Here is a 26,172-nt window from a genome sequence, read left to right as displayed (position 1 = left end):
CTATGGTCATGCAAATTGGGTGAACAGGCTGGAGAATGCCGATGCCAAGGTGGCAAGCTGGAAAGGTTGGCAGCTTTCCTTGAGGGAAAAGGTTGATCTGATCAAGACTTACCTGATTCCGATTTTTCTGTATGTCAGTTTTGTTTGCATTTTGCCAGTTTCTCTCTATACCAGGATCTATAGTTGTTTCTTCCAGCTGTTATGGGGGAACAGAATAAACCTTGTCAAAAAGAATGTGACTTGCCTTCCTAGGCGGGAGGGTGGTCTAGGGATGGTCAACCCTGTAGTCTTTTTCTGTCTGATGTTTGTGAAGTACAATCTTGGTAACATGTTGGCAGAGAGACCGCCTGGGAACTCCTCATAATGGGCACAGCGGGTCTACAGACCCGGGAACTCAGCACAGGGATGGTGGGAACCCCTCATAATGGGCACAGCGGGTGTACAGACCCGGGAACTCAGCACAGGGATGGTGAGAACCCCTCATAATGGCCACAGCGGGTGTTCAGACCCGGGAACTCAGCACAGGGATGGTGGGAACCCCTCATAATGGGCACAGCGGGTCTACAGACCCGGGTACTCCACATATTGAACATTTTACGCCGTGTCCACCAAGTTCTAAAACCTCAGTTCCAAGTGGAGTGACCACATTGGGTACCATTGGCACTGCACATCCCAGCAGCATTCTATAGATTGCTGACACTGAGGTTCACCGTTTGCCAGGATGCCGGTGCCTAAAGGAAACTTATTGAGAGTAATATGGATCCTGCCATTGCTGGTTTCTTTGAGACAATCCAAGTTGTCTTAGACATGCTGATCCTCAGAGTCCTCCTGAAGTATTTTGGAAGCCAGCCTTTATCAGGTTTAGTTGTTCACATCCAATCGTCTTATCAGTTCTTCCTTTACATTTTCCTCTACACTTTGGAATACATTGGCAACTTCAGCATGGTGGTCAGGCAGCTATTCTCAGAAGATCAGCAATGGCCGCCCCCATGTCTATCTTTGCTTCAAAATAAAAGAGGCACAAGAACCTACAAGATCTTCTCATTTTTTTTATTGAATTTACAAAGTACATTTACAAAAACTAAGACGATGGGTAAAGTATGTCTCACAATGGGTAAAAGTGAGCGCTAAGCCTAACACAGTTGTAAATTTAAAAGACAATTAAAAAATTAAATAATTAAAACAATGTCAATATAGATACTGATGGAAAAGTAATGGAATAAATGAACATTAGTTTTTCAGAAGAAAATAGATATTATACTATAATGTCCATATAGGCTGTGTATAAGTCCATATATTAGATGAAGCACTAACCGCATTAGAAGGCTGCCTTGTGTGAGAAAGAAGTGATCCTCTGGATACTGTAAAAATGTAAAACACAAGGTGCCACTCTAAGTGCAGAATTACCATAAAGTTTATTATACAAGACTAAAAAGATGGTACTCACAAAAGTACATGATTAAAAGGCCTGAGGAAGGAGCGTAGCTCCACAAACGCGTTGCCTACACGTCCCGCACCCGGAAGTGACCTCATCTCTTGGTTTCCTGGTTCTCAGCTTGTGTTCTAGCAGCAGGAAGCGACGGCTCCCACCGCTGAGCCTGCCCATCGGACAACAACGCCGTCCAGACCGGGACAACACAGACTTCAGGACACTCCGGTTACATTGCCAAACATGCTTTTAATCGTGTACTTTTGTGAGTACCATCTTTTTAGTCTTGTATAATAAACTTTATGGTAATTCTGCACTTAGAGTGGCGCCTTGTGTTTTACATTTTTAAAGTATGTCTCACCAATACACAAGGGATTGCATTTTACAGTTCCTGTATATTGTACAGAATGATGAGATGTGATGGCACTTGGGGTCTGGTGAAGTTTTATTTGCAGATGGATCTGAGTGGAATGGTGAGAAAGATAAATGTATCATATGGAGACCAGGTATGGGGCGGGAGGCTTATGGAGGAGAAAGACAATCGGGGAAAAAGTGGTCCAATCTGACCACAACCTGTCATTTGGCCAGGCAGCTATAAGCTGACCATACATGGTTTGAATCTTGGCCGGTTGCTGCTGAGATTCGAACCATGTATGGGCAGGCTGAATGTACCCGAGGTGTTCGATCAATCAACTTGGGTACAACCAGTCTGCTGGATTTTACATGCGATTATTGCTAGCGGCTGCTATCAATATTATGTCCAGCAAGTTGAAGGTTAATATTAAGGTATGAAAATCACAGAGAATGCCTGTGGGGGAGAGTTGGGTTGTTCTAAGACCTATTCTTTTAGCTTGGCACTCTGCTGCAATCACACGATGAGACACCTCCAGAACTCCAACTCTTGAGGAACCAGAAGTCCGCTCTCATCATTCCAGGGTTGTTGGTTTCATAAGAATTGAGGAGATGTTCTGTTCCATCCTGTGTCCTAGAAGGATTATGTCACCTGTTAGTTTATTCCTTTAGCATTCGGCCTGGTCCTGCTCTATGTTGTCCTCTGAAGGTTCATCCACGGTGATGAGGATTGGGCATGGTCGCGGCTGCTCCATCTTCTTTTGCTTCTCTGAGGCCTCCAGCCTGCGAGGAACTCTAGAGGCAACTTTAGGTGTGGGTGGTTCACTCGCCCGGCTCTCCTTCTCATCCTCTGTGGTTTCCTCCTCGTCGATACGGTAGTCCTGGTCAATCTCGCTGTAGTGGACGTTGTTGGGAGATCCTTCTCCTCTGAGGCGGACCAGGGGATTGCGTGGCCCCCGGCCCATGAGGTTTTTCATGCCGATAGCGGGGGAAGGGGCGGAGGAGAGGAAGCGACTGAGCATGGGGGTGCGAGCACGGGGAAGGTTGGGGGTGGCGGCCACTTGTTGGTGTTGATCTTGGTCCCCATCCATGCTGAAAGAGAAGGAGATGCTTGTTACCTATGATGGTCATGAGTTCCTGCCTCAGGTGTGGGGAACCCACTTCCAGGAGTGGAGTGCTACTTCTAAACATAAAAGTGGTGAAAGCTCATTGGCTATGCTTCAAATTCAACACATCAAATAAACAAAGATGTTATACTTACCTGCTCTGTGTTGCCCAGATCCTCCTCTTGGGTCCCCCGTTGGCGCTCTTGGCTCATCCCCCCACTTCTTGGTTTGGGAGCACTTACGTGCTCGGTCCCGTTCCCTCGTCTCTGGCTCTGATTGACAGCAAAAAGCCAAATCCACACATGAGAGCTGGATTACCTTACCTGCCATGGGATCTGTATTTCTATCCTGAAATTTGTCCCGCTCTGCCGCACAGTCCTGTCTGGTGTGTGTGTGTGTGTGTGTGTGTGTGTGTGGGGGGGGGTGGACCTGATCTTTTTCTGCTGCAGGTTCACTTTTACTTACAGGTCTCACTTTGTGACTGGACAGTGAAATGAGAAGTAGCAGTCTTGTAGGAGAGGTGCAGTCTACAGCTCTGGCCAAAAGTTTTGAGAATGACAGAAATATTAATTATTATTATTATTATTCAGGATTTATATAACGCCAACAGTTTACGCAGCGCTTTACAATATAAAAGGGAGACAATACAGTTATAATCCAATACAATACAATAGGATTAAGAGAGCCCTGCTCAGAAGAGCTTACAATCTAATAGGGTGGGGCAGGTGGTAAAAAAGGTTGTAACTGTGGGGAATGAGCTGGTGGAAGTGGTAGGAGATTAGTTGGAGACGTGATAGGCTTTCCTGAAGAGATGAGTTTTCAGGGATTGCCTGAAGGTAGCAAGAGTAGGGGATAGCCAGATAGATGGAGGTAGCGAGTTCCAGAGGATGGGAGAGGCTCTGGAGAAATCCTGGAGACGAGCATGAGAGGAGGAGATGAGAGAGCTTGAAAGCAGGAGGTCTTGAGAAGAGCGGAGAGGACGATTTGGGTGATATTTGGAGACAAGATTGGTGATGGAGCTCAGGGCAGAGTTGTGAAGGGCTTTGTATGTTGTGGTTAGAATTTTGAATTTAATTCGCTGGGTGATCGGAAGCCAGTGTAGGGATTGGAGGAGAGGGTTGGCAGACACTGAATGGAGACCAGTGTAGGGATTGGAGGAGAGGGTTGGCAGACACTGAATGGAGGTCAGTGTAGGGATTGGAGGAGAGGGTTGGCAGACACTGAATGGAGACCAGTGTAGGGATTGAGGAGAGGGTTGGCAGACTCTGAATGGAGACCAGTGTAGGGATTGGAGGAGAGGGTTGGCAGACACTGAATGGAGACCAGTGTAGGGATTGGAGGAGAGGGTTGGCAGACACTGAATGGAGACCAGTGTAGGGATTGGAGGAGAGGGATGGCAGACACTGAATGGAGACCAGTGTAGGGATTGGAGGAGAGGGTTGGCAGACACTGAATGGAGACCAGTGTAGGGATTGAAGTAGAGGGTTGGCAGACACTGAGCGGTTGGTAAGGTGGATAAGTCTGGTAGCAGCATTCATGATAGACTGAAGAGGGGAGGGGCCTATGGAGAGGCAGGCCAATGAGAAGGGAGTTGCAATAGTCAAGGCGAGAGATAACAAGGGAGTGAATGAGGAGTTTGGTGGTTTCATTTGTTAAAAAAGGGCGAATTTTAGAGATGTTATGGAGGTGAATTCTACAAATTTTTGACAATGATTGGATTTGAGGCTGAAATGACAAGTCAGAGTCTAGGATTACACCGAGTACCCTGACGTGAGGGGAGGGACTGATGATTGCATTGTTGATTTTGATGGAAAAGTCATGGAGGGGGGCACGGGCGGGGGGGAATATTAATAGCTCAGTTTTAGAGAGATTTAGTTTAAGGAAGTGGTGCGACATCCATGCTGATATGTCAGTTAGTAAGTTAGTAATGGAGAGGAGACTGAAGGAGTGAGGTGAGGAGTTGACAGATAGATTTGGGTGTCATCAGCGTATAAGTGGTATTGGAAGCCGTGGGCAGTTATTAAGTGACCAAGGGAGGAGGTGTAGATAGAGAAGAGAAGGGGTCCAAGAACCGAGCCTTGGGGGACCCCCACAGAAAGGGGCAATGGAGAGGAGGAGACAGAGTTGTAGGTGACACTGAAGGAACGCTGTGATAAATAGCCAGAGAACCAGGATAGAGCAGAATCTTGGAGACCAAGGGAATGTAGCTTATTGAGAAGGAGCGGGTGGTCAACAGTATCAAAGGCCGCAGAGAGGTCAAGTAGTAGGAGTATGGAGTACTGGCTGTTGGTTTTAGCAGTTAGTAAATCATTAGTGAGTTTTAGTAAGGTAGTTTCCGTGGAGTGCTGCGAGCGAAAGCCAGACTGTGAGGGATCAAGAAGGTTATTTTCACTGAGGTAGGAGCTAAGACGGTTGTAGACTAAGCGTTCTAGAAGTTTAGAGGTGAATGGGAGTAATGAGATGGGTCTTAAGTTGTTCAGGTCGGTAGGGTCCAGTGAGGGCTTTTTAAGAATGGGAGTGATCTGCACATGTTTTAGAGGGGAGGGGAAGATGCCACTAGAGAGGGAGAGATTGAAGATGTGGGTGAGGGAACGTAGGATAGAAGAAGAGGGTGACCGTAGTAGTTGTGAGGGAACACGATCCAGGGGACAATTGGTTAGGTGGGCATCCGAGAAAATTTTTGTAACCTCTTCAGTAGTAGCCAATTCAAAAGAGGAGAGGGTTGAATGTGCTGCTGGGCAAGGTATGATGGGTGGGGAAGACGTACGCACAGTGGAGATGTTCTCACGAATTGCATCGATCTTGTCTTTGAAGTGATTGGCAATCTCTTGGGCAGTGAGTGAGTTAGTGGGTAGAGGGGGGGGTGGGGGACGAAGCAGAGAGTTAAAGGTTGAGAAGAGCCGACGGGGACTGGATGACAAAGTATTAATAAGAGAGACAAAGTAGGCTTGTTTGGCAGCATGGAGGCATGAATTGTATTTTAGAAGGGCAGATTTATATAGGGTAAAGTCTTGCAGGCATTTGGTTTTACGCCACAGTCGTTCAAGAGCACGGCAATGTCTCTTGAGATTTCTAGTGTTGTCAGGTTGCCAGGGTTGTAACGGTCGGGGCCTAATTCTGCGTGTGGTTAGAGGAGCAAGTGCATCTAGTGATGATGAGAGTGAACTGTTGTAGACAGAAGTGGACAGGACAGGACAGGGGAGAGATTATGTCATATAGGTGGTCAGTAGCAGAATAGAGAAGAGAAGGGCGAAGGTTTCTACAAGTAATTGTTTGCTGCTTCAGTTTTTATGATGCCAGTTTGCATCTACAGAATGTTATGAAGAGTGATCAGATGTATGAAGTCCCTCTTTGTCATGAAAATGAACTTAATCTCATAAAAAACATTTCCATTGCATTTGTGAAGAAGGCTTCAGGGCGCCCAGAAAGTCCAGCAAGCACCAGGACTACAGTTGCCTCAGCTACGGGATCAGGGCGCCACCAGTGCAGAGGGGGGATGGGGGCAGCACCAGTGCAGAGGGGGTGGATGGTGGCACCACCAGTGCAGAGGGGGATGGGGGCAGCACCAGTGCAGAAGTGGGATGGGGGCACCACGAGTACAGAGGGGGGGATGGGGGCGGCACCAGTGCAGAGGGGGAGATGGGGGGATGGGGGCACCACCAGTGCAGAAGGGGGGGATGGGGGCACCACCAGTGCAGAGGGGGGATGGGGCAGCACCAGTGCAGAACTTGCTCAGGGATGGCAGCAGGCAGGTGGGAGGACATCGGCACGCACAGTGAGGGAAGGACCTTTAGAGGACAGCCTGGTGTCAAGAAGGGCAGCAAAGAAGCCACTTCTCCCCAGGAAAAACATCAGGGACAGATCGATATTCTGTAAAAGGTCCGGGGATTGGACTGCTGAGGACTGGGGGAAAGTCATTTTCTCTGGTGAATCCCCTTTCCCATTGTTTGGGGCATCTGGATAAAACCTTGTCCGGAGAAGAAAAGGTGAGCGCTGCCATCAGTCCTGTGTCATGCATCCTGAGACCAATCATGTGGGGCTGGGGGGGGGGGGGGGTCGCTCACTCACAATTTGCCATGAATAAAGAATGGTACAAAAACATCCTATGAGAGCAACTTGGTGAGTTGGTGAGGAACAATGTCTTCTCCAGCATGATGGGGCACCTTATCAGAAGGCAAAAGTCATAACTAAGTGGCTTGGGGGACAAAACATGGAAATTTTGGGTCCAAGGCCAGGAAACTCCCCAGACCTTAATCCCATTGAGAACTTTAGGTCAACCCTCAAGAGGCGGGTGAACAAAAATGAAAAACGCAAATTCTGACAAAATCCAATCATTGATTATGGAAGAATTGGGGGGGGGGGGGGGCGGCCATCACTCAGGGTGAGGCCCAGAAGTTGAGTGACAACATGCCGGGGAGAATTGCAGAGGTCAGAAAAAGAAGAGTCATCACTGCTACTATGGACTCTGTGTAAAGTTTATGTCATTGTCAATAAAAGTCTCTGATACTTATGGAATGTTTGTAATTATATTTCAGTATCCATAGTAACATCTGACACTATGATGTCATTATACTTCAGTATCCATAGTAACATCTGACACAAAGATGTAACAACACTGAAGCAGTGGACTTTGTTGATTTAATATTTATGTCATTCTCAAAATTTTTGGGCACGGCTGTACTTTCTCCTCTGCAGGTGGCACTCAAACGCAGCTGCATTGCAGGGGGAGGGGAAGTCAAGAGGAGCATGGCTCCTCAATGGTTTCCTGGGTCACTGGGGAAGCTATCTGATTGGATGCTGCTGCCCCATGTGACTAGCAGCCATCTTGGGTCAGGCACAGCATATTTAAGGCCCTGGTCTTCATTGCTCCTTCATAGAGGAGCCACTAAAAGAAAAATGACATTTTGTTAATGCAGAATATTTTTAATCTTTAATATCAGGTCACCAGAACACCAAAGTTTACATACCGCATGTCGAACGTGGAGCCCATGAATGATGGTTTCAGCGTCTCTCCGGCAGTGGCGACCGTGTATGGTGGCAGCGCCGACTGCTCATCCCAGTATTTGTCTTTCAGCATCGGTGGCAGGTTCTGGTACATGTCATCAACGGAGAGAAGGGAGACCTGTACAGGAAGCACAGTGGGTGACAGATGTGTCTATCCTCAGCATACAGGACATGTTTTCTCAATTGTCAGATAATAGCCAAAGGGCACATTTCATGGAACGTGCTGGATAATAAATGAAGAAAGCCTGCCATGTTGGTAGTCCAATGTAGAAGGTGTTAATGAGTGAATTAATATCTTTAATGTTGAACTCCAGACAAACCACTAAATACGCAGAAGAAACAACTGAAACCTCCTATCAAATACTTACCAAAATTTTCCTTTCCTGGCACCTCAACATGTCACCACAAATGGGTTGAGCTTTGCCCACAAGACCTGCAGGATATCCTTCTTTAAAAGCTATAAAGCTCTTAGCCTCATGGGCAGCTGACATTCTGATAATATAAGGGAGACAACATTGCAGCGCTATGAGAGTCACATCATTCATAAAATTCACAGCCATTTTCAAGGTGATATACCATAATGTGGAATAAGCTTATGGCTCAAAAGTTGGCCCCTGCAAGGCTTTTCAAGACCACCAAAATGTCTCACTTTGGAAAGTTTGCTTTCCTGGGTGGTCTTAATTTAAACAATGCCTTTAGATACTGGACCACCAATGGCCCCATTGCCCATCTCTTGTCCATTAGCGAGGAGAGTGCTAAGATCTTAACTGGGGTTAAAAGATAAGCCGAAGTCCACTCTGAAAAATATCCTGTTTTCACCGGCTGTTTCCCAGCAGCAACTTGGGACTCATTTCCCTTCCTGGAGTGGCTGAAAGCTCTTTAGGCCGGGTTCACACTGCTGCGCTGTGAGTTTGTTCCGTTTTTTTGTCCTGTGTGAGGTGCGAATTTACCGCGATTTTACTGCAAATTTCAGGAGTTGGACATAGCTGCGATTGATATTCTAGCCAATGGAATCATAACTAAAATTAGTCCTTACCTGCAGATTCCGGTCTATCAGTCGGTTTGTTTCAAAGTCATCATCATCTTCCCCGAAGGGATTAATAATCTGTTCTGCCACCTAAAACATGGGATTCATGTGTTCACATTAATACAACTCATAGATTGAATTACATTGTCAGCTGTTACATTTTATGTATTTCTTCTGTTCTGCAACAAACCTTCAGCCAGCCGGCATAGAAGAAGAATTGGAGGAAGGTGAAGATGGGAACGTAGACATCCAGGTCATTTCCCTCCACGAATTGCCGTCCAATGAGGCAGGAGGCAAAGAACGAGTACACTGCGATCGTAACCACCTAGAAATAAATATTCTGTGTTATTTAATGTTCTGAGAATGGTCTTCACCTCCGAACTTCAACTGGTCCATAGCTTTTCACTTCTGAAAATTGCCCTACTTTTGTTTGGTATGGCTGTAAAGTTTTCGGCATGCTAAAGTCTAATATCAGTAACCAACATAACCAATGGCGATTCATGAGTGGAAGGATTCTCTGCAGATTGTTCCTGTGTGCATGTAGTCCGAAGAATTACATACTTCAAGCATTAGCCAATCAAACCAATTCATTTGTTACTGAAAACACAAGCGCATTCTTTCAGATCAAATCCATGTGGCACTGATACCTATACATACGTGGGGTTTTCCACCAGCTACCTAGCTTACCTAAAACCTAACCAAATCCCTACACCATATCTGAACCCCCAACACCAAGACTCAACCAATCCCCTACTACATATCCTAGCACCAACACCAAAACTCAACCAATTCCCTACACCATATTCTAGCACCAACACCAAGATTCAACGAATCCTCTAATACATATCCTAGCCCCAACACCAAGACTCAACCAATTCCCTACAACATATTCTAGCACCAACACCAAGACTCAACCAATCCTCTACTACATATCCTAATCCCAACACCAAGACCCAACCAATCCTCTACTATATATCCTAATCATAACACCAAGACTCAACCAATCCTCTAATACATATCCTAGCACCAACACCAAGACCTAACCAGTTCCCTACAACATATCCTAACACCTACACCAAGACTCAACCAATCCCCTACTACATATCCTAGCACCAACACCAAGACTCAACCAATCCCCTACTACATATCCCAGCCCGACCACCAAAACTCAACCAATCCTCTACTACATATCCTAACACCAACACAAAGACTCAACCAATCCCCTACTACATATCCTAGCACCAACACCAAGACTCAACCAATCCTCTACTACATATCCTAGCACCAACACCAAGACCTAACCAGTTCCCTACAACATATCCTAACACCAACACCAAGACTCAACCAATCCTCTATTACATAGCCTAGCACCAACACCAAGACTCAACCAATCCCCTACTACATATCCCAGCCCGAACACCAAGACTCAACCAATCCTCTACTACATATCCCAACACCAACACCAAGACTCAACCAATCCCCTACTACATATCCTAGCACCAACACCAAGACTCAACCAATCCCCTACTACATATCCCAGCCCGACCACCAAAACTCAACCAATCCTCTACTACATATCCTAACACCAACACAAAGACTCAACCAATCCCCTACTACATATCCTAGCACCAACACCAAGATTCAACCAATCCTCTACTACATATCCTAGCACCAACACCAAGACCTAACCAGTTCCCTACAACATATCCTAACACCAACACGAAGACTCAACCAATCCTCTACTACATATCCTAACACCAACACCAAGACTCAACCAATCACCTACTACATATCCTAGCACCAACACCAAGACCTAACCAGTTCCCTACAACATATCCTAACACCAACACCAAGACTCAACCAATCCTCTACTACATATCCCAACACCAACACCAAGACTCAACCAATCACCTACTACATATCCTAGCACCAACACCAAGACCTAACCAGTTCCCTACAACATATCCTAACACCAACACCAAGACTCAACCAATCCTCTACTACATATCCTAACACCAACACCAAGACTCAACCAATCCTCTACTACATATCCCAGCCCGAACACCAAGACTCAACCAATCCTCTACTACATATCCCAACACCAACACCAAGACTCAACCAATCCCCTACTACATAGCCTAGCACCAACACCAAGACTCAACCAATCACCTACGTGCTCAGTTTGAAGCTGTGGAGCTTGGTGTAAGTGGAGCTGGATTAAGTGGGAGTTATAAACAAGTGTTAGAGTATACAAGTCTTGCTGTCTGTTGGTGTTTGCTGTCTGCTGGTGTGTGATTGCTGCTGTCTGTTGGTGTGTGTATTGCTGCTGTCTGTTGGTGTGTGTATTGCTGCTGTCTGTTGGTGTTTGCTGGGTTGCATTTTGGGGACTTTTCCTTTTAGTTTTTAACTTGCCTTTTGCTGTCACTTTTTAAATAGCTTTTTTTTTTTTTTTTTTCTGTTTCATCAGTCTATCAATTAAGGGGTGTGGTTAATTGCTCCTAGGTGCCTATTTAACTTGTTGTAGGACTCAGTTGAGCGTGCTCAGTTTGAAGCTGTGGAGCTTGGTGTAAGTGGAGCTGGATTAAGTGGGAGTTATAAACAAGTGTTTAAAACAGGAGGTTATAACAGGGGTCATAGTACCTGTGTAGTGTGAGTATCTGAGTGTTGTCTGAGTAGTGTGTGTGGATCGTTAGTACTTGTGTATTGTGTACCTGTGTATTGTCTTGTCGTGTACCTGTGTATTGTCTTGAGTATTAGTGCCAGGAAGCTAGTTGTTAGGTAATTTGGACAGGGTAAAATCCCCAAATCCTCACTAAATTTAATAGGTACGATGCCCGGCGGGTGTGGAGAGGCGACTCTTTGTACATCTTGCCGCATGTATGCGTTCCTTGATCATCCGATCGAGGGCGAATACTGCTGTGCAAAATGTAAGCACATTGTTTCCCTGGAAGCCCAGGTTCTGAATCTGGGGAAGCAACTGTCAGCACTGAGAAGTCCCTCCATACTAAAGGTGAGCCAGGAACGTACACGGCAGGTGCCGGCAGGGGCCAGCACAGAGGGGGTGGAGACAAAGAGGTGCAGGCACAGAGGGGGGTGGAGACAAAGAGGTGCCGGCAGGGGCCAGCACAGAGGCGGGTGGAGACAAAGAGGCGCAGGCACTAGCAAAGAGTAGATGGGTGACAGTCAGGAGGGGTAGAGGGGGAAGTGCCAGGGAGGCCGATCCAGGACTGGAGCATCCCAATAAGTACGCTCCATTGAGTGACATTGGTGAAACCAGTCAGGGACCAGCACTGCTGGAGATGAGGGACTCTCCTAGCTGCCAGGGGAAGAACTCCTCCAGTGAGAGTGGGGGGGCAGCAAAGGGAAAGGAAAGACAGATTCTGGTGGTAGGGGACTCAATTCTTAGAAGGACAGAGAGGGCAATCTGTAACCAAGACCTGAAGCGCCGAACAGTATGTTGTCTACCGGGCGCTCGGGTTCGGCACATCACGGATCTTGTGGACAGATTACTGGGAGGGGCTGGGGAAGACCCGGCTGTCATGGTGCACGTTGGCACCAATGACAAAGTCAGAGGCAGATGGAGTGTCCTAAAGAACGATTTTAGGGACTTAGGAGCTAAATTGAGGAAAAGGACCTCCAAGGTAGTGTTCTCAGGAATACTACCGGTACATCGAGCCACACCAGAGAGGCAGAGGGAGATTAGGGAAGTAAACAAGTGGCTGAAGAGCTGGTGTAGTAAGGAGGGGTTTGGGTTCCTGGAGGACTGGGCCGACTTCTCAGTCGGTAACCGGTACTATAGAAGGGACGGACTGCACCTAAATGAGGAGGGTGCAGATCTGCTGGGAATGAAGATGGCCAAAAAGTTAGAGGGGTTTTTAAACTAGGCAATGGGAGGGAGGGTCCAGAGACAGTGATAGCCAGCGCGGAAGATACTCCAGAGGGTAGTATTGGGGGCATTAGTGGTAGGTTAACCAAAGCACAAAAACGCAAGGTGAGTATAGTTGCAATCTTGAAACACCCAATACGAGGACAATATGCGACCGGTCTAAACTATGTGGCATGTTCACCAATGCCAGGAGCCTGGCGGACAAGATGGGTGAACTAGAGATACTGTTGTACAAGGAGGATTTGGATTTTGTGGGAATTTCAGAGACCTGGTTCAACAGCTCTCATGATTGGCTGGCAAACATTCAAGGGTATACCCTATACCGCAAGGATAGAGAGGGTAAAAAAGGGGGAGGGGTATGCCTATATATCAAGAATAATGTACAAGTGAATGTGAGAGATGACATCACTGAGGGGGCTAGGGAGGAGGTGGAATCTTTATGGGTAGAGCTCCAAAGGGATGAAGCTAAGGGGAAAATAATACTGGGAGTATGCTATAGGCCCCCTAACCTGAGGGAGGAAGTGGAGACGGATCTCCTATCACAAATTGGATTAGCAGCAAGGATGGGAAGTGTTATCATAATGGGGGATTTTAATTATCCAGACATAGACTGGGCGGAGGGAACCGCGCATTCATTTAAGGCTCGCCAGTTCCTTAATGTCTTGCAGGACAATTTTATGGGTCAGATGGTAGACGCACCAACTAGAAATAAAACATTACTAGATCTACTGATTACCAACAATACAGACCTGATAACAGATGTGGAAATACGGGGCAATTTAGGTAACAGCGATCACAGGTCAATTCGTTTCAGTATAAATCACACAAATAGGAGACATGAAGGGAACACAAAGACACTGAATTTCAAAAGAGCCAACTTCCCTAAACTACAAACCTGGCTAAAAGGCATAAATTGGGGTAAAATATTAGGAACAAAGAATACGGAGGAGAGATGGGTTTGCTTTAAGAGCATATTAAATAAGGGCATTAGCCAATGTATCCCATTGGGTAACTAATTTAAAAGAGCGAACAAACATCCTGGATGGCTTAACTCCAATGTAAAAATGCATATAAAAGCAAAGGAGAAGGCCTTCAAAAAATACAAGGTTGAGGGATCATCCACAGCATTCAGAATTTATAAAGAATGCAATAAGAAATGTAAGGGTGCAATTAGGATGGCTAAGATAGAACATGAAAGACACATAGCGGAGGAGAGCAAAAAAAATCCCAAGAAATTCTTTAAGTATGTAAACAGTAAAAAAGGGAGGACAGACCATATTGGCCCCATAAAGAATGAGGAAGGACATCTGGTTACAAAGGATGGGGAAATGGCAGAGGTATTGAATTTATTCTTCTCCTCAGTCTTCACGAGTGAATCGGGGGCTTCAGTAACCAAAACTGCAGTGTTTATCCTCATGACACAACACAGGAAGCACCTCCATGGTTAACAGAGGACGGAATTAAAATTAGACTTGAGAAACTTAACATTAATAAATCACCGGGACCAGATGGCTTGTATCCGAGGGTACTTAGGGAACTCAGTCAGGTGATTGCCAGACCGTTGTTCCTAATTTTTACAGACAGTCTATTGACTGGAATGGTACCAGCTGATTGGAGAAAAGCCAATGTAGCACCAATATTTAAAAAGGGCCCAAAAAACATCCCTGGGAATTACAGACCAGTTAGCCTAACATCAATAGTATGTAAACTCTTGGAGGGGATGATAAGGGACTATATACAAGATTTTAGTAATAAGAATGATATCATTAGCAGTAATCAGCATGGATTCATGAAGAATCGTTCTTGCCAAACCAATCTATTAACCTTCTATGAGGAGGTGAGTTGCCATCTAGATAAAGGAAGGCCCGTAGACGTGGTGTATCTGGATTTTACAAAAGCATTTGACACAGTTCCCCATAAACGTTTACTGTACAAAATAAGGTCCGTTGGCATGGACCATAGGGTGAGTACATGGATTGAAAACTGGCTACAAGGGCGAGTTCAGAGGGTGGTGATAAATGGGGAGTACTCAGAATGGTCAGGGGTGGGTAGTGGGGTTCCCCAGGGTTCTGTGCTGGGACCAATCCTATTTAATTTGTTCATAAATGATCTGGAGGATGGGATAAACAGTTCCATCTCTGTATTTGCAGACGATACTAAGCTAAGCAGGGCAATAACTTCTCCGCAGGATGTGGAAATCTTGCAAAAAGACCTGAACAAATTAATGGGGGAGGAGCAACTACATGGCAAATGAGGTTCAATGTAGAAAAATGTAAAATAATGCATTTGGGTGTCAAAAATATGAATGCAATCTATAGACTGGGGGGAGAACCTCTGGGGGAATCTAGGATGGAAAAGGACCTGGGGGTCCTAGTGGATGATAGGCTCAGCAATGGCATGCAATGCCAAGCTGCTGCTAATAAAGCAAACAGAATATTGGCATTAAAAGGGGGATCAACTCCAGAGATAAAACGATAATTCTCCCGCTCTACAAGACTCTGGTCCGGCCGCACCTGGAGTATGCTGTCCAGTTCTGGGCACCAGTCCTCAGGAAGGATGTACTGGAAATGGAGCGAGTACAAAGAAGGGCAACAAAGCTAATAAAGGGTCTGGAGGATCTTAGTTATGAGGAAAGGTTGTGAGCTCTGAACTTATTCTCTCTGGAGAAGAGACGCTTGAGAGGGGATATGATTTCATTATATAAATACCGGACTGGTGACCCCACAATATATAAATACTGGACTGGTGACCCCACAATAGGGATAAAACTTTTTCGCAGAAGAGAGTTTAATAAGACTCGTGGCCACTCATTACAATTAGAAGAAAAGAGGTTTAACCTTAAACTACGTAGAGGGTTCTTTACTGTAAGAGCGGCAAGGATGTGGAATTCCCTTCCACAGGCGGTGGTCTCAGCGGGGAGCATTGATAGCTTCAAGAAACTATTAGATAATCACCTGAATGACCGCAATATACAGGGATATATAATGTAATACTGACACATAATCACACACATAGGTTGGACTTGATGGACTTGTGTCTTTTTTCAACCTCACCTACTATGTAACTATGTAACCTACTACATATCCTAGCACCAACACCAAGACTCAACCAATCCCCTACTACATATCCTAACACCAACACCAAGACTCAACCAATCTCCTACTACATATCCCAGCCCGAACACCAAGACTCAACCAATTCCTTACACCATACCCTATCACCAACACCAAGACTCAACCAATCACCTACTACACATCCTAGCACCAACGCCTAACTCAACAAAATCCGACACCAACAATTAACCAACCCCTTATGCCATATCCTAGCTCCAACACCTACCACTTACTTAAACCCTCAAAGTTTATTTTAGTCTCAATAGCTAACACTTAAAGTGGAGTTCCACCCAAAAACTTAACTTCCGCTTTTCCGGTTCCACCCCCGCCCTCCTCTGTCGTCACATTTGGCACCTCTCAGGGGGGAGGGGGAACAGATACCTGTATAATACAGATATTTGCTGGCACTTCTGGCGATTGATTGCCGCAGATTCCGCTGTGATCTACGCCATGCTGACCCCTCCTCTGTCCCCCCTGCTGTCTTCTGGGAGACACACAGGTCCCAGAAGACAACAGGGACCAGTGAGGACGCGCAGCAACTCGGGTATTAGCATTCCAAAAGTTGCTGCTCTACTCATGGTGACTCCGTAGACCAAATCATTTCTAAGCAAAAACAGCCAAATAAGGTGCAGAACTGGTAAAGTAAAAAAAAGGAGATGTCAAACACCACTAGAAAGAGTTTATCAAGCTAAAAATGTCAAAATATATATTATCTGAGCTCCATTAGGGTTATGCAAATAAAGAAAAGTGAAAGGATGGCCTACTGCCGGGGACAGCGAGAGAAGACGTTCTCAGGGTCCAGATAGACGGTACTGACCTGAGTGTAGACCAGAGGAACGCTGATCCAATCATAGTGGAAGAGCATGCTGCACTTGGCTCGGTATTTGTTCAGCTCCTGCCCAGCAATACAATAAGAAGATACATTAGAAATCTCATCTCTTCGTTATTTCTGCAGACTTTATACTTTGTTCCGGGACAAAACTAAATGACATATTCATGATGAGGCTGTACTATGTGGTAGGAGTGGTGCTGTTATCCCATGGATTGGGGCCTAGATGGGGAATGAGCCCTTTGCCCCTCCCCCCATGCTGGAGGAATGGGCCACGGAGTTTGGTAGACTCTCAGTATTGCCGGAGGAAACAGGTGACATCAGGCGGGACAGATACTAGAATGGCCGAAATTCTCAGACCGAGATCAGAGCAGACAAGCTGAGGACACATTCAGTCCAAGCAATGCAGGACATAAGACAGACCTTCAACCAGGACATAAGACAGACCTCCATCCAAGACATAAGACAGACAGACCTCCATCCAGGACATAAGACAGACCTCCATCCAAGACATAAGACAGACAGACTTCCATCCAGGACATAAGACAGACCTCCATCCAAGACATAAGACAGACAGACCTCCATCCAGGACATAAGACAGACCTCCATCCAGGACATAAGACGGACCTCCATCCAAGACATAAGACAGACAGACCTCCATCCAGGACATAAGACAGACAGACCTCTATCTAGGAAAACAGACAGACAGACCTCCATCCAGGACATAAGACAGACAGACCTCCATCCAGGACAACAAACAGACAGACCTCCATCCAGGACATAAGACAGACAGACCTCCATCCAGGACAACAGACAGACAGACCTCCATCCAGGACATAAGACAGACAGACCTCCATCCAGGACATAAGACAGACAGACCTCCATCCAGGACATAATATAGACAGACCTCCATCCAGGACATATGACAGACCTCCAACCAGGACATAAGACAGACAGACCTCCAACCAGGACATAAGACAGACAGACCTTCATCCACGACATAAGACAGACAGACATCCATCCAGGACATAAGACAGAGAGACCTCCATCCAGGACATAAGACAGACAGACCTCCATCCAGGACATAAGACAGACAGACCTCCATCCAGGAAAACAGACAGACAGACCTCCATCCAGGACATAAGACAGACAGACCTCCATCCAGGACATAAGACAGACAGACCTCCATCCAGGACATAATATAGACAGACCTCCATCCAGGACATAAGACAGACAGACCTCCATCCAGGACATAAGACAGACAGATCTCCATCCAGGACATAAGACAGACAGACCTCCATCCAGGACATAAGACAGACAGACCTCTATCCAGGAAAACAGACAGACAGACCTCCATCCAGGACATAAGACAGACAGACCTCCATCCAGGACATAAGACAGACAGACCTCCATCCAGGACAACAAACAGACAGACCTCCATCCAGGACATAAGACAGACAGACCTCCATCCAGGACAACAGACAGACAGACCTCCATCCAGGACATAAGACAGACAGACCTCCATCCAGGACATAAGACAGACAGACCTCCATCCAGGACATAATATAGACAGACCTCCATCCAGGACATAAGACAGACCTCCAACCAGGACATAAGACAGACAGACCTCCAACCAGGACATAAGACAGACAGACCTTCATCCAGGACATAAGACAGACAGACATCCATCCAGGACATAAGACAGAGAGACCTCCATCCAGGACATAAGACAGACAGACCTCCATCCAGGACATAAGACAGACAGACCTCCATCCAGGACATAAGACAGACAGACCTCCATCCAGGAAAACAGACATACAGACCTCCATCCAGGACATAAGACAGACAGACCTCCATCCAGGACATAAGACAGACAGACCTCCATCCAGGACATAATATAGACAGACCTCCATCCAGGACATAAGACAGACAGACCTCCATCCAGGACATAAGACAGACAGACCTCCATCCAGGACATAAGACAGACAGACCTTCATCCAGGACATAATATAGACAGACCTCCATCCAGAACAACAGACAGACAGACCTCCATCCAGGACATAAGACAGACAGACCTCCATCCAGGACATAATATAGACAGACCTCCATCCAGGACATAAGACAGACAGACCTCCATCCAGGACAACAAACAGACAGACCTCCATCCAGGACATAAGACAGACAGACCTCCATCCAGGACAACAGACAGACAGACCTCCATCCAGGACATAAGACGGACAGACCTCCATCCAGGACATAAGACAGACAGACCTCCATCCAGGACATAAGACAGACCTCCAACCAGGACATAAGACAGACAGACCTCCAACCAGGACATAAGACAGACAGACCTTCATCCAGGACATAAGACAGACAGACATCCATCCAGGACATAAGACAGAGAGACCTCCATCCAGGACATAAGACAGACAGACCTCCAACCAGGACATAAGACAGACAGACCTCCAACCAGGACATAAGACAGACAGACCTTCATCCAGGACATAAGACAGACAGACCTCCATCCAGGACATAAGACAGAGAGACCTCCATCCAGGACATAAGACAGACAGACCTCCATCCAGGACATAAGACAGACAGACCTCCATCCAGGAAATAAGACAGACAGACCTCCATCCAGGAAATAAGACAGACAGACCTCCATCCAGGACATAAGACAGACAGACCTCCATCAAGGACATAAGACAGACAGATCTCCATCCAAGACATAAGACAGACAGACTTCCATCCAGGACAAAAGACTGACAGACCTCCATCCAGGACAAAAGACAGACAGACCTCCATCCAGGACAAAAGACTGACAGACCTCCATCCAGGACAAAAGACTGACAGACCTCCATCTAGGACATAAGACAGACAGACCTCCATCCAGGACATAAGACAGACAGACCTCCATCCAGGACATAAGACAGACAGACCTCCATCCAGGACATAAGACAGACAGACCTCCATCCAGGACATAATATAGACAGACCTCCATCCCCATGCTGGTGGAATGTGCCACGGAGTTTGGTAGACTCTCAGTATTGCCGGAGGAAACAGGTGACATCAGGCGGGACAGATACTAAAATGGCCGAAATTCTCAGACCGAGATCAGAGCAGACAAGCTGAGGACACATTCAGTCCAAGCAATGCAGGACATAAGACAGACCTCCAACCAGGACATAAGACAGACCTCCATCCAAGACATAAGACAGACAGACCTCCATCCAGGACATAAGACAGACCTCCATCCAAGACATAAGACAGACAGACTTCCATCCAGGACATAAGACAGACCTCCATCCAAGACATAAGACAGACAGACCTCCATCCAGGACATAAGACTGACCTCCATCCAAAACATAAGACAGACCTCCATCCAAGACATAAGACAGACAGACCTCCATCCAGGACATAAGACAGACAGACCTCCATCCAGGACATAAGACAGACAGACCTCCATCCAGGACATAATATAGACAGACCTCCATCCAGGACATAAGACAGACAGACCTCCAAACAGGACATAAGACAGACAGACCTCCATCCAGGATATAACACAGACAGACCTTCATCCGGGACATAATATAGACAGACCTCCATCCAGAACAACAGACAGACAGACCTCCATCCAGGACATAAGACAGACAGACCTCCATCCAGGACATAATATAGACAGACCTCCATCCAGGACATAAGACAGACAGACCTCCATCCAGGACAACAGACAGACAGACCTCCATCCAGGACATAAGACAGACAGACCTCCATCCAGGACAACAGACAGACAGACCTCCATCCAGGACATAAGACAGACAGACCTCCATCCAGGACATAAGACAGACAGACCTCCATCCAGGACATAATATAGACAGACCTCCATCCAGGACATAAGACAGACCTCCAACCAGGACATAAGACAGACAGACCTCCAACCAGGACATAAGACAGACAGACCTTCATCCAGGACATAAGACAGACAGACATCCATCCAGGACATAAGACAGAGAGACCTCCATCCAGGACATAAGACAGACAGACCTCCAACCAGGACATAAGACAGACAGACCTCCAACCAGGACATAAGACAGACAGACCTTCATCCAGGACATAAGACAGACAGACCTCCATCCAGGACATAAGACAGAGAGACCTCCATCCAGGACTTAAGATAGACAGACCTCCATCCAGGACATAAGACAGACAGACCTCCATCCAGGAAATAAGACAGACAGACCTCCATCCAGGAAATAAGACAGACAGACCTCCATCCAGGACATAAGACAGACAGACCTCCATCAAGGACATAAGACAGACAGACCTCCATCCAAGACATAAGACTGACAGACCTCCATCCAGGACAAATGACTGACAGACCTCCATCTAGGACATAAGACAGACAGACCTCCATCCAGGACATAAGACAGACAGACCTCCATCCAGGACATAAGACAGACAGACCTTCATCCAGGACATAAGACAGACAGACCTCCATCCAGGACATAATATAGACAGACCTCCATCCAGGACATAAGACAGACAGACCTCCATCCAGGACATAAGACAGACCTCCATCCAGGACATAAGACAGACAGACCTTCATCCAGGACTTAATATAGACAGATCTCCATCCAGGACATAATATAGACAGACCTCCATCCAGGACATAAGACAGACAGACCTCCATCCAGGACATAAGACAGACAGACCTCCATCAAGGACATAAGACAGACAGACAGACCTCCATCAAGGACATAAGACAGACAGACCTCCATCCAGGACATAAGAGAGACAGACCTCCATCCAGGACATAAGACAGACCTCCATCCAGGACATAATATAGACAGACCTCCATCCAGGACATAATATAGACAGACCTCCATCCAGGACATAAGACAGACAGACCTCCATCCAGGACATAAGACAGACAGACCTCCATCCAGGACATAAGACAGACCTCCATCAAGGACATAAGACAGACAGACAGACCTCCATCCAGGACATAAGACAGACAGACCTCCATCCAGGACATAAGACAGACAGACCTCCATCCAGGAAATAAGACAGACAGACCTCCATCCAGGAAATAAGACAGACAGACCTCCATCCAGGACATAAGACAGACAGACCTCCATCAAGGACATAAGACAGACAGACCTCCATCCAAGACATAAGACTGACAGACCTCCATCCAGGACAAATGACTGACAGACCTCCATCTAGGACATAAGACAGACAGACCTCCATCCAGGACATAAGACAGACAGACCTCCATCCAGGACATAAGACAGACAGACCTTCATCCAGGACATAAGACAGACAGACCTCCATCCAGGACATAATATAGACAGACCTCCATCCAGGACATAAGATAGACAGACCTCCATCCAGGACATAAGACAGACCTCCAACCAGGACATAATATAGACAGACCTCCATCCAGGACATAAGACAGACAGACCTCCATCCAGGACATAATATAGACAGACCTCCATCCAGGACATAAGACAGACAGACCTTCATCCAGGACATAATATAGACAGATCTCCATCCAGGACATAATATAGACAGACCTCCATCCAGGACATAAGACAGACAGACCTCCATCCAGGACATAATATAGACAGACCTCCATCCAGGACAACAGACAGACAGACAGACCTCCATCCAGGACATAAGACAGACAGACCTTCATCCAGGACATAATATAGACAGATGTCCATCCAGGACATAATATAGACAGACCTCCATCCAGGACATAAGACAGACAGACCTCCATCAAGGACATAAGACGGACAGACCTCCATCCAGGACATAAGACAGACAGACCTCCATCCAGGACATAAGACAGACAGACCTCCATCCAGGACATAAGACAGACAGACAGACCTCCATCCAGGACATAAGACAGACAGACCTCCATCCAGGACATAAGACAGACAGATCTCCATCCAGGACATAATATAGACAGACCTCCATCCAGGACATAATATAGACAGACCTCCATCCAGGACATAATATAGACAGACCTCCATCCAGGACATAATATAGACAGACCTCCATCCAGGACATAAGACAGACCTCCATCCAGGACATAAGACAGACAGACCTTCATCCAGGACTTAATATAGACAGATCTCCATCCAGGACATAATATAGACAGACCTCCATCCAGGACATAAGACAGACAGACCTCCATCCAGGACATAAGACAGACAGACCTCCATCAAGGACATAAGACAGACAGACAGACCTCCATCAAGGACATAAGACAGACAGACCTCCATCCAGGACATAAGAGAGACAGACCTCCATCCAGGACATAAGACAGACCTCCATCCAGGACATAATATAGACAGACCTCCATCCAGGACATAATATAGACAGACCTCCATCCAGGACATAAGACAGACAGACCTCCATCCAGGACATAAGACAGACAGACCTCCATCCAGGACATAAGACAGACCTCCATCAAGGACATAAGACAGACAGACAGACCTCCATCCAGGACATAAGACAGACAGACCTCCATCCAGGACATAAGACAGACAGACCTCCATCCAGGACAAAAGACTGACAGACCTCCATCCAGGACAAAAGACTGACAGACCTCCATCCAGGACATAAGACAGACAGACCTCCATCCAGGACATAAGACAGACAGACCTCCATCCAGGACATAAGACAGACAGACCTCCATCCAGGACATAAGACAGACAGACCTCCATCCAGGACAAAAGACTGACAGACCTCCATCCAGGACAAAAGACTGACAGACCTCCATCCAGGAAAAAAGACTGACAGACCTCCATCCAGGACATAAGACAGACAGACCTCCATCCAGGACATAAGACAGACAGACCTCCATCCAGGACATAATATAGACAGATCTCCATCCAGGACATAATATAGACAGACCTCCATCCAGGACATAAGACAGACAGACCTCCATCCAGGACATAAGGCAGACCTCCATCCAGGACATAAGACAGACAGACCTCCATCCAGGTCATAAGACAGACAGACCTCCATCCAGGACATAAGACAGACAGACGTCCATCCAGGACATAAGACAGACAGACCTCCATCCAGGACATAAGACAGACAGACAGACCTCCATCCAGGACATAAGACAGACAGACCTCCATCCAGGACATAAGACAGACAGACCTCCATCCAGGACATAATATAGACAGACCTCCATCCAGGACATAAGACAGACAGACCTCCATCCAGGACATAAGACAGACAGACCTCCATCCAGGACATAAGACAGACAGACAGACCTCCATCCAGGACATAAGACAGACAGACCTCCATCCAGGACATAAGACAGACCTCCATCCAGGACATAAGACAGACAGACCTCCATCCAGGACATAAGACAGACAGACCTCCATCCAGGACACAAGACAGACAGACCTCCATCCAGGACACAAGACAGACAGACCTCCATCCAGGACACAAGACAGACAGACCTCCATCCAGGACAACAGACAGACAGACCTCCATCCAGGACGTAAGACAGACAGACCTTCATCCAGGACATAATATAGACAGACCTCCATCCAGGACAACAGACAGACAGACCTCCATCCAGGACATAAGACTGACAGACCTCCATCCAGGACAAAAGGCTGACAGACCTCCATCCAGGACATAAGACAGACAGACCTCCATCCAGGACATAAGACAGACAGACCTTCATCCAGGACATAATATAGACAGACCTCCATCCAGGACAACAGACAGACAGACCTCCATCCAGGACATAAGACAGACAGACCTCCATCCAGGACATAATATAGACAGACCTCCATCCAGGACATAAGACAGACAGACCTCCATCCAGGACATAATATAGACAGACCTCCATCCAGGACATAAGACAGACAGACAGACCTCTATCCAGGACATAAGACAGACAGACCTCCATCCAGGACAATAGACAGACAGACCTCCATCCAGGACATAAGACAGACAGACCTCCATCCAGGACATAATATAGACAGACCTCCATCCAGGACATAAGACAGACAGACCTCCATCCAGGACATAATATAGACAGACCTCCATCCAGGACATAAGACAGACAGACCTTCATCCAGGACATAATATAGACAGATCTCCATCCAGGACATAATATAGACAGACCTCCATCCAGGACATAAGACAGACAGACCTCCATCCAGGACATAATATAGACAGACCTCCATCCAGGACAACAGACAGACAGACAGACCTCCATCCAGGACATAAGACAGACAGACCTTCATCCAGGACATAATATAGACAGATGTCCATCCAGGACATAATATAGACAGACCTCCATCCAGGACATAAGACAGACAGACCTCCATCAAGGACATAAGACGGACAGACCTCCATCCAGGACATAAGACAGACAGACCTCCATCCAGGACATAAGACAGACAGACCTCCATCCAGGACATAAGACAGACAGACAGACCTCCATCCAGGACATAAGACAGACAGACCTCCATCCAGGACATAAGACAGACAGATCTCCATCCAGGACATAATATAGACAGACCTCCATCCAGGACATAATATAGACAGACCTCCATCCAGGACATAATATAGACAGACCTCCATCCAGGACATAATATAGACAGACCTCCATCCAGGACATAAGACAGACAGACCTCCATCCAGGACATAAGAAAGACAGACCTCCATCCAGGACATAAGACAGACCTCCATCCAGGACATAAGACAGACAGACCTCCATCCAGGACATAAGACAGACAGACCTCCATCCAGGACACAAGACAGACAGACCTCCATCCAGGACACAAGACAGACAGACCTCCATCCAGGACACAAGACAGACAGACCTCCATCCAGGACACAAGACAGACAGACCTCCATCCAGGACACAAGACAGACAGACCTCCATCCAGGACGTAAGACAGACAGACCTTCATCCAGGACATAATATAGACAGACCTCCATCCAGGACAACAGACAGACAGACCTCCATCCAGGACATAAGACAGACAGACCTTCATCCAGGACATAATATAGACAGACCTCCATCCAGGACAACGGACAGACAGACCTCCATCCAGGACATAAGACAGACAGACCTCCATCCAGGACATAATATAGACAGACCTCCATCCAGGACATAAGACAGACAGACCTCCATCCAGGACATAATATAGACAGACCTCCATCCAGGACATAAGACAGACAGACCTCCATCCAGGACATAAGACAGACCTCCATCCAGGACATAAGACAGACCTCCATCCAGGACATAAGACAGACAGACCTTCATCCAGGACATAATATAGACAGATCTCCATCCAGGACATAATATAGACAGACCTCCATCCAGGACATAAGACAGACAGACCTCCATCCAGGACATAAGACAGACAGACCTCCATCCAGG

General features: G+C 46.7%; 1 protein-coding gene across 1 annotated transcript in view; it reads right to left on the bottom strand.

Annotated features, from left to right (window-relative positions):
* Nucleotides 1-1,759: 1,759 nt before the first annotated feature.
* BEST4 (bestrophin 4) overlaps nucleotides 1,760-26,172 on the bottom strand; it is a 45,300-nt gene continuing 20,887 nt past the window's right edge. The window contains exons 4-8 of the mRNA XM_073591504.1: nucleotides 16,734-16,811; nucleotides 9,108-9,242; nucleotides 8,927-9,007; nucleotides 7,854-8,008; nucleotides 1,760-2,872 (exon numbers count right to left, since the gene is read on the bottom strand). Coding sequence (XP_073447605.1) covers nucleotides 2,449-2,872; nucleotides 7,854-8,008; nucleotides 8,927-9,007; nucleotides 9,108-9,242; nucleotides 16,734-16,811 — 873 coding nt within the window. The 3' untranslated portion in view covers nucleotides 1,760-2,448. The remainder of the gene's footprint in view (nucleotides 2,873-7,853; nucleotides 8,009-8,926; nucleotides 9,008-9,107; nucleotides 9,243-16,733; nucleotides 16,812-26,172) is intronic.

This window comes from Aquarana catesbeiana, linkage group LG07 (assembly GCF_042186555.1).
Source record: "Aquarana catesbeiana isolate 2022-GZ linkage group LG07, ASM4218655v1, whole genome shotgun sequence".
NCBI classification, from domain to species: Eukaryota; Metazoa; Chordata; class Amphibia; order Anura; family Ranidae; genus Aquarana; species Aquarana catesbeiana.
The sequence above is the reverse complement of the archived record's forward strand: the minus strand, read 5'-3'. Positions and strand labels throughout refer to the sequence as shown.